At 46.0% G+C, this 9,978-nt stretch overlaps 1 protein-coding gene across 1 annotated transcript in view; it reads left to right on the top strand.

Annotated features, from left to right (window-relative positions):
- Nucleotides 1–9,978, top strand: part of LOC108234847 (adhesion G protein-coupled receptor L3) — a 289,951-nt gene that overhangs the window by 252,754 nt on the left and 27,219 nt on the right. The window contains exons 15-18 of the mRNA XM_037976458.1: nt 1,325–1,534; nt 4,972–5,190; nt 5,325–5,368; nt 9,784–9,811. Coding sequence (XP_037832386.1) covers nt 1,325–1,534; nt 4,972–5,190; nt 5,325–5,368; nt 9,784–9,811 — 501 coding nt within the window. The remainder of the gene's footprint in view (nt 1–1,324; nt 1,535–4,971; nt 5,191–5,324; nt 5,369–9,783; nt 9,812–9,978) is intronic.

Raw genomic sequence — 9,978 nt, forward strand, 5'->3', positions numbered from 1 at the left:
CTCAGGTCAGAGTCCCTCAGGTCGGTGTCCCTCAGGTCAGAGCCCCTCAGGTCGGTGTCCCTCAGGTCAGAGTCCCTCAGGTCAGAGTTCCTCAGGTCAGAGTCCCTCAGGTCAGAGTCCCTCAGGTCAGAGTCCCTCAGGTCAGAGTTCCTCAGGTCAGAGTCTCTCAAGTCGGAGTCTCTCAAGTCAGAGTCTCTCAGGTCAGAGTCTGTGGTCATAGCCGAGAGTTGCCAACACACGAGATCTCATAATATCACAGAAAATTTCCTTTTTTTTTTTTTTTTAATAAACTGAAAATTTGGAACGGGTCGACAGTGAAAGGAACGCAATCAGACAATAAAACAATCTTTACATATTTTCCTTGAACGGAAATAGAAAGTCGAAGTTTGGTCCGCTCCAAAATAAAAGCAAACCTATTTTAAATGCTTCGTATGAACCCTTCAACAAACTCCTCGCTTGGACATAGAAATGCACGAACACGGATTCGAAATCATCTCTTTTGTCGACACGGATTAGTTTTCTGATTTCTTGAAAGTTCCGATGTGGCCGAGAGTTGTTGTTTGTGACGAGATCCGGGCCAAGTCGGGAAGTGTCTCCTCTTACCGAGTCAAGAAAAATTCAATTCTCTGCTTCCTAAGTGCACCTGGTTCCCACGAACTCGCGTAAATTTCTCTCGCCGTTGACGCAGAGCTACCGTTGTTTCTTTTTTTCCCCCAGTAAACCACAAGCTTATTGTCGGCGAAAAGGGCTTTTTTAGTCCCGTCCTCCTTCGAAACTGGCTGTGATCGGTAAATTGTAATCTGAAAAGAGGAAATTTATCTAAAAGCAACAATGAAAGATATCGCCCGTGTTCTGTTTTGATTGAATTCGTGTTGTGTTGGTCTTGGACACCTGTGGCCCTTTGGGCTGCTCACTTTGTTTCACTTTGTTGCCAGACCAAACTGAAACAACAGGGGGGCATTTTAAATTGATTCACACTGACTAATTTATGATTCATATCTGCCACCTGTGGCTTGGTGTAGTGGTTTATTGGAGAGCTGAGTGTCTGCACTTTACTGCCAGAAAAACAACAGTGGAAATGAAAGCTTTGGGACTCTTTTTATTTTATAGATGTTATATTATTCTAAAAAAATAAAAATGAAAAAAGCTTGTTTTGTCTGGTGTTGGCTTCACACTTGAATCTAATAATTAAAAGAAAAAAACCGTCTAAAAACTGTAAGTTTTTCCTGAATTTCAACCCTAAAATCGGATCTCCGAGCACGAGAGGACGGCTTGTCCGTTGAGCACCTGTCGATTTTCTTTTTTTTTTTTTTTCCTGTCGCAGAACTCCGACCCCGTTCACGACATGCTCCTGGACGTCATCACCTGGGTCGGCATCCTCCTGTCCCTTGTGTGCCTGCTCATCAGCCTCTTCACTTTCTGCTTCTTCCGCGGCCTCCAGAGCGACCGCAACACCATCCACAAGAACCTGTGCGTCAGCCTGTTCATCGCCGAGTCGCTCTTCCTGGTGGGGATCAACCGCGGGGACCAGCCGGTAAGAAGAAGGCTCGCAAAGTACTGCTTTATGTTTGTACGAACTCAGATTGAACTAAGAGGTAGATTAGTTCAAATATTATATATATATATATATATATACACTACTAAAATACCTGTCAAAGTTTTACATAAATCAAATATCACACTTTTATTAGTAGGCACTGGAGGTAATACTGTAAATTGATTTTTTCTTCAGTATTTTCTTTTTGTTTTCTTAGTTTTTTCGAGTTTTCTAAGCTAACTCGAGTTATGTGCATTATTAAGATTAATAATTAAAATAACAAGGCATTAACAAATGATTTCTCTAACCTCAAAAAAGGGGGAAAATTTATTAATTAGTGTCCTTTAAGTTTTTTACAATCTCTTAATAAAATCACTCCACTCCATTTATTAGAGAAAAGTGACAGTGTTCATGGAAATATTGAATAAAATTGTTTGCATGAAAAACTATTTTAAACACATAACGAACAGGACTGGGCTGAGTATAGAGCCCTGTGGGACTCCAGCCAATGAAGATCTATCAATATTGGAGCAGAACAAAAAGAACGATTTTATATAGTATAAAAAAACTAAATTGTGTAACTGTATGGCTTCTGCAAACAAGGAGAAAGGGGGAAGAAACTTAAATTTTAACTCAAAACTACATACATGATATGCGATAATTAATTTAAAAAGTGTACTGAAAAGTAATTTCAGATGTCACCAAATATGACGTATCGGGTTCTGAATCTCTTTTTGTGCCAATACAAAATATACGATCCAATCTATTAAAGATAGATGAGAAGTACAGATCTGTACAATTTAGGCCCTAACCCAAAACAAAGGAAGGGATTCTGTTAATTATTGACACAAATTATTCCCAATCTAAAACTAACAGCTCACAAACAGGTGTCGTTTTAAAATTGCAATGCAGTTTCATAAAACCTGATTCAAAAAATAACAATCAACACACCAAACATTTGACCCAGGGGCAAAAATTAAAACAAACCTACCAGGCAGCAGGTGTGTTTAACACTCTGTCAGTGACTCATTTTCAACTTTAAAAGGAACAAAACACAAGTTTATTTATGAAGTTTTAGTTGATCAACACCATCAGGGTGAAGCACATTTTCTGGGGTTTGTTGCTGTTCCGATCGGTGCCGCAAGCGCCGCTAATGGGAAGAACCTCAACACCAAACAGCAGGAACGTTCTCCGGGCGAAACTCTGAAGCGTCTACGCTCGTCGGTGTACGAGAGGGAGTATGAAGAGCTGCAAACTGGAGGAAACCGAACCTGGAGAGGTTAAAAATGCGTCATCGACAGTAAATAATCCAGTTGCTTCAAAACAAACAGGCTAATCTTCATATATTCTGTATTTATGCAGTCTATCTCTACCCGTATATAATTCTACCCCAGCTCGAGCACCCAGCTGTGGTTCAAACAACTCTAAGTCAGTCTTTTCACTGTGTCATACAGGGAAAAGTGCATTTCTGCTGCCAAGATGCATCTTCCCTTAAGGGTGTCCACCTCCTTCGCTCTTCATCCAGAAATGTTTTGGAAGGAAAGAAAAAAAAACCTCCTAACCTTTCGGAGTCCTGCTGGGCTCGCGAGTGAGGCTCCCCGCCGCGTGTCAGCGGCCCTGGACTATTTGGATTCCCTCTTGGCTCGGTGAAAAAAGAAAAAAAAACCCTCTGAGTGCAAAGAAACTGCGGGGTTATTTATTCAACACGATGTACCTCCCGTGGCTGCGCGGCGGAACCGCGGCCTTCCAAGTACAACCAAGCAGCAGCTCGTTCTGTATCGCTGCTACATTCGTCACCGATTTACCATTTTTTCTTTCTTTTTTTTTTTTTTTAATTTGTAACCACTTCAGTCTAATCTGGATTAAGATCACGAGATACTGAAACTTCCTTCCGGTGCACGAGCTGCGGTCTGGCTGGCATTTGGCTTTCTGCGAGGAGCTCAGCTGCGAGGGCAGGTGGAGAGCACACCGTCAGCGCCCAGTCATCTTCGGCCGCGTACGCTCGGCTCTCACGCAGCAGACGAAGAGTCATTACGTATGTTCGCGCTGGCTTTTGTCCGCCTGCGGCTCCTCGCAGCTCCCCCACTCCTTATTTTGTATGCCAGCAAGGCGGACGGCGCTCTCAGGCGTAAGAAACGACCGTCTTCCGCTTCCGTTGCTTCCCGAAACCAAAGAAGTGACACAAGCCCGAGTTCTCTTTGAATATCATAAAAAAAAAAAAAAATCCCACACATCATTTAAGCCACAAAGCTAACTTCCTGTGAAGTTAAAGACGACGCCGTTTGGCCTGCACCTTTTCTTCCCATAACGTTTTATGGCTCTGACTCAGAGCCCAGCAGCACAATCGCTGTCCTCCACTGCAATTAATGTCCACTCAACCTTTTTAGTTATTTCACCGAATCCATTTCGGTGACAAAAAAACTAAAAAGAAACACCCCAGTTATGTTTAACTGTGCCAATAATTGGATCAATCCGTGGAGGGATTGTGTCTGAAGGAGCGTTTCGGTCATGAGAGCGGCCGTTTGCCATGGTCATGTATGTGTTTGATGTGCTCTCACCTGGCCGGGTCGTTGATTTCACTTCTTCGTATTCCTCCTCCACGGTCCAAGCAAACTGCAGCGAACATGGTGGCGCGGGCCAGAGCTCGGCGAGGCTGACTGTTTGAGGCGCCGATATGAAGAGGTCGGGGAGAAAAGTGCTGCTAGTTCGCTTTAGGATCATATTTACGGTCGTTAGGGGAGGAGGGACAAAATGTCTCCCCTCTTACAGTGATACAGTTTCACGTTTCCAAACACAATAAAATATAATGAGCTTTATAGATGAAACCAAAATTGAGATGTGTGAAGCACGGCGGTGGAGGTGTGATGATTTGCAGCTCGTTGACTCAACCAGGCACTCCTCTGTAAACCAGAAGCATCGTAGAGTCGACCGTGGGGCCATTGGTCCGACACCTAAAGGCCCGGACAAAACCGGGTCGTTGGTCAGGACAACGATCCCAAACGCAGCAACAAATCTACAATGGAGTGGCGAAAAAAAAGAAAAAGAAAAGAATGGAGCGATCCAGTCAAAGTCCAGTCCAGATTGAAATGTCATGGCGGGATGTTTTTAGTAGAGCCACGCAGAAACAAAGGCTCACAAACCCCAACGAACTAAAGCAATGTTGTAAAGAAGAGTAGGGCAACATTCATTCACAACCATGTGAGAGACGTACAGAGAATGGCTAATTCAAGTTATAGCTGCTAAAAGTGGTTCTAGAGGCCACAGCTTTCCCATTTTGACTTGATAATAAAATGACCCATTATGCTTTTATACACTTAAAGTCAGATCTAAACATGTTCTAACCCGGTCAACACCGGATCCTTTTTATTCTGTGGTTGAACAGTAACACTCCAGCCCGTCCTCTGTGTCCCTCTCTCTCTGCACAACCTCTGCAGATCGCCTGCGCCGTGTTCGCCGCCCTGCTCCACTTCTTCTTCCTGGCGGCGTTCACGTGGATGTTCCTGGAGGGCGTGCAGCTCTACATCATGCTGGTGGAGGTGTTCGAGAGCGAGCACTCGCGCCGCCGCTACTTCTACCTGGTGGGCTACGGCGTGCCGGCACTGATCGTGGCCGTCTCGGCCGCCGTGGACTACCGCAGCTACGGGACGGACCGAGTGTGAGTACATCCGCCGGATTTTACGCCACAAACGATGCTTCAGTGGGACGAACAACGAAGCGCTGATGAACCTGAGCCTCAAACGGTTTAAATGTCTAGTTAATAAGAGGGAAACTCGTCTTAATTTCTTAGTCGTGCAGAAGATTTCTAAACCCTAACAACTTTTTCCACAGCTTGTCTGAACAGGAAAAGGAACAAAACGTCTGGAAAGGTCTAATTATTGGTCTGGAAGAGTGTATATTTTTTTAAGCAGCGCTTTGATTGCTTTAACTAAGCTGGAAACAAAGTGTTGCCCACACCTGTTCTTGATTAATCAATGCTGAAAAGGTGTACAGCCACATTTTTTTTTACCTTTAAAGCATCTTTATTTTTAGGAAATATAGGCTCTGTTCATTAAAGAGCACCCACGTTCTGGCACATATCTATTTCTCCGCGCCTTTTTTCTGTCAGCCTGTTTTGTATTTTCTTAATATAGGTTCTGCAACTTTAGGAAAAAAGAAGCACAAGAGGCAGCGACTGCTTGTTTTAGAGGCTCGAGGAGCGTTACCCGGTGCCTGCGAACAGCCTGAAAACTGTTGGGTGTTGGTTTGAAGGGCTTTAATAAGCTTAGAGGTGGTGCTCCAGCGGCTCCCACTTACAGTCGGCTTTTAATAAAGCAGAGCGGCTGCTCGGGCTTTCTGCACTCATTCTTCTCTCTGCCGGAATCGATATTGTTTACGGGGAGGTGATGCTAATTTCAGTAGATGGTTTTGTTGGATTCATTTCAGGCTGTCGTGGTTAATGATTTTAGCATGTTTGAAACCCACAAGAGAGAAGAACGGGAACCGAGGAGGAAGCGCAATCTTTGCCGACGTAGCTGAAACTCTGCTGTCAAAAATTTTACCACAACGCTGGCTGAAAATAGAAAAACGGTAGCGCGAAACTAAAGGGAGCAAAAGAGCAAGTCAAACATGAAAAGTATCAAAAAGCTAGCTAAACGCAGCAAAAAGGTCAACTAAAAGTAGCAAATGGCTAGCTTAGAGTATCAAAATGCTAGGTGGGAGCTAACACTAGCAACATGCTAGGTAGAAGATAAAAACAGTAAAAGGCTAGCTGAAAGAGAAAAGTAGCAAAAAGCTAGCTCAATATAGCCAAAGGCTAGCTAAAAGTAGCAAATATCAAGCCTAAATTATCATAATGCTAGGTGGGAGCTAAGAGTAGTAGCATGCTAGCTAAAAGATATTAGCAAAATGTGGCAAAAGGTTAGCTAAAAGCTGAAATTAGCAAATGGCTATCTGGAAATATCAAAATACTAGCTAGGAGCAAAACGTAGCAAGAAAAATAGCAAAAAGCTAGTTAAAAGTAGCAAATGGCTAGCTTAAAGGCTAAAAATGTTAAGTGGGAGCTAAAAGTAGTAGCATGCTAGCTAAAAGATACTAGCAAAAAAACTAGCTCAATGTAGCAAAAGGTAGGTAAATGCTGAAATTAGCAAATGGCTAGCTTAAAGCATCAAAATGCTAGGCAGGAGCTAAAAGTAGCAGCTTGCTGGCTAAAAGCAGCAAATGTAGCTAAGAATAGCTAAAAGCCAAGAGTGACAGAACAACAGCTAAAGCCTAAAAGCAGCACAAGGCAGCTAAGACAGGAAGTTTGTTGAAAACAGAGTTCAAAGAATATTTTTGAAGGAATGGAAAAGATCTCAGTGTTTCTATGGGGAAGATATTTGAAACCAAAGTGAAAGTGTAGAAGTCATCTGCTGAACAAGCCGAACATTTTGATACACGAGCACAAAGCGGCTGGATTGATAGAACGCGTACGGAAGAATATAAATAAATACATAAATAAAACGAGGACAACAACAGTGCAGAGGAAGTGCGGCCAAACGAAGACGGTGACTTGGAGGAGCATCAAGGGAGCGAGCGGCTCTGGGTTTCCGTCTGAAGCTGCGAAACCAGCCGAACTCCTCGCACACCGCAGTCTATAAAGCAGAGGATCGCTCTCCATTCCTCTCTGTTAATCTCCGGCCCATCTGAAAATAATGAAGACCAGCATCAGCAGTTTGCTGCCGAGATGTTTATCATGTATGCCCCCCCACCCACACACACACACACACACACACACACACTGGTAGACCAGTGCATTTGTAGATTGGCAGCGCAATAGTTCTTGGTGATGGATGAGGTGATAGCTGCCATCGCCTGAGCCTTGGCATCATGTGAATAATTAAAGCCTGCCACCGGTGGAACAATTATTCGCTGCCATTGAAGGATGAGGCGAGGGATGAAGCGCGACACGCGGGGAATAGCAAAAAAGCTGCCCCGTAGTCCCCTGGTACAGATTGATGCTCGGTGCAGGAAGCAGGATTAGCGCGGGCGGGGCGGGGCAAACGCCCGACGTGTCGCTGCGACCGAGCTGAGGGAGGTGGACACGTGGAGCTGTGGCCCGTTGAGTCCAAAAACAAAAAAAACAAAAATGTCGCCCAGTCAGCAGTTTTGTGAAGCCGTCAGCTGAGGTCTGATCGAAGGGGTTGTGAACAGTTAATATCTTACCTGTCGCAGATAGCTCCTTGGACGGCCTCAGTTCGATCCAACAAGATGGCGGATAACCAGAGCAGAGCCGCGACCGCAGCGAGCTGGGGGCCGAGCGTTCCCCCTCCAGGGCTCTCTCTCCGACCGAACCGGGATCCTGTCTCTTCCTCCATCCTCTAATAAAAGTGATGCATCAAATCGACCGGGACTTCCTGTTAGCTTCAGCGCCGCAGCTGCTGCTGACGGGGCACGATTAGCGTTCCCGCCCCACAGAGCGCGCAGAGGAACGGCGTCTCCGGTTTAGAAGTCCTCCCGCAGCGTTTTCAGCGGACGTCCCGGAGGCCCCGGCAGAGCTGCTGAACCCGCTCGCTTCTCTGCTTGTGGGTTCGTTTTTAGCGGTAACAGATCATGTGACCTCGATAAGCGTTCTGACACGCATCAAGAGTGAGTCACAGACGGATGGAGTGGAGGGAATCCGCTCAGTTTTTCAAAATAAATGTCGTTCAGACTCCGGAAATAAAAAAAAAAAAACGGAAATACTGTAAGTTAATTATTCTTTCTGTGCGGCCCGATAACAAATGACCCACGGACCAGTACTGGTCCACGACCCGGGGGTTGGGGAGTAGCTAGCTAATGTCCAGTGCACCGTGAGGGCACTTCCATCAGCTCCAACTAGCCGTCAGCTCGTCGGTCCGCTCGAAAACCGATCAGCTCCATCACAAATACGTAGGATCCCGATTGTTCCGTTAACCCTTCCGCAGAACCCTCGCCGGGGCGCCGAAGTATCTTTTTTAATTTTTTTCCCCCCTCTCCGTTGCCGGCCGGAGTGCCAGCGCTCCTTTTGCTGAGCTGCAATTTTCCAGTGGCCAAAAATGGAGGCGTCTCGTCTGCTGCGGCAGTGGAGATTAAAAGATTAATAATTCAACCGCGGGGTCATGAATCACTTTTTTTTCTTCTTCTTCTTCGTTTTATTTTTCCATCTCAAAAGAGCACCGTCGCCTCCTTCCCACCCGCGCTCAAGTCCCCCACCCCCCCCNATTTTCCAGTGGCCAAAAATGGAGGCGTCTCGTCTGCTGCGGCAGTGGAGATTAAAAGATTAATAATTCAACCGCGGGGTCATGAATCACTTTTTTTTCTTCTTCTTCTTCGTTTTATTTTTCCATCTCAAAAGAGCACCGTCGCCTCCTTCCCCCCCGCGCTCAAGTCCCCCCCCCCCCCCGCGCCTCCACGACGACTTTCCGTCGGAAGCGCGAGGTCAGGGGAGCACTTTTATTTCATTATCGACGTAATAACGGCGGCCCCGAGGAGTAATCGCGGTTAACGCGGACATGTAAGACACATGGGTGAGCACTTAAGGACTGCGCGGGTCCGTGTCTGTCGAGGGGGGGGTGGGGGGGTCAGGGTCAGGGTCAATCCAATTCCACTGGAGTGATGCAATTACGATTTGTTGAAAACTAATTGAATCATTCCTAAATTATCGTCCGTGATGGTAATTTGGCCACTTTGACCTCGGCAATCTGAAAGACCGAGGAGCTCCTTTCTGGTCACCGTCGGTTTTTCTTTAAAAGCTTTTGGTCTTTTGTTTAAAAAAAAAATTTACTTTAGTTTGGACACAAATCTCATTACGGTGGTGATTTAGCCTGTTTGTTTGTCAGTCTGTTAGTAAAATATCTCATGAACCAGTGGACGGATTCACGTGGACGCAGGTAAACGACTGACTGACTGGTGTCAAGATGCCCGCCACAGCTAAGTGACTTAAACCATAATTAACGGCCATAATTCAGCCAATTTCACAGACATGGAGCTCAAACTTGGCGTGGCAGACGCTGAGAATCCTCCCCATCCCGTACTCCGAGCACAAACCCATCTGTTGTGTTTTTGCCGGTAACTGATCGAGTCGAACGTGTCTGTTAGCAAAACATCTAATGAACAAGTGGACGGATTTCCATGGCTGTAGATGGCTGTAGGTGAACTGCTGACTGGCTGACCTCGTTCAAGATGGCCACCGCAGCTATGTGACAGCAATGCCTCTGTGGTGCGGCGGGAGCTGGACTCCGACTCGGGCGGTACGCGTCCCCGTCGAGGAGCGCCGGCCCTTTAATTGTTCCACTTCTCGCCGGCGGCCATGACTCTTTAAGCTACTTTCAGCCGCTGCGTTATGGAGGGCCTATTTCTCTGCGTCACTCCAGCCCTCCGCTTGATGTATATCCACCGCACAGCCTCAGATCTCGTCCCCCCCACCCCTGACTCCACATCTCATTTACCCCCTCTCTCCACCCCCC

This window comes from Kryptolebias marmoratus, linkage group LG7 (assembly GCF_001649575.2).
Source record: "Kryptolebias marmoratus isolate JLee-2015 linkage group LG7, ASM164957v2, whole genome shotgun sequence".
Taxonomy (NCBI): domain Eukaryota; kingdom Metazoa; phylum Chordata; class Actinopteri; order Cyprinodontiformes; family Rivulidae; genus Kryptolebias; species Kryptolebias marmoratus.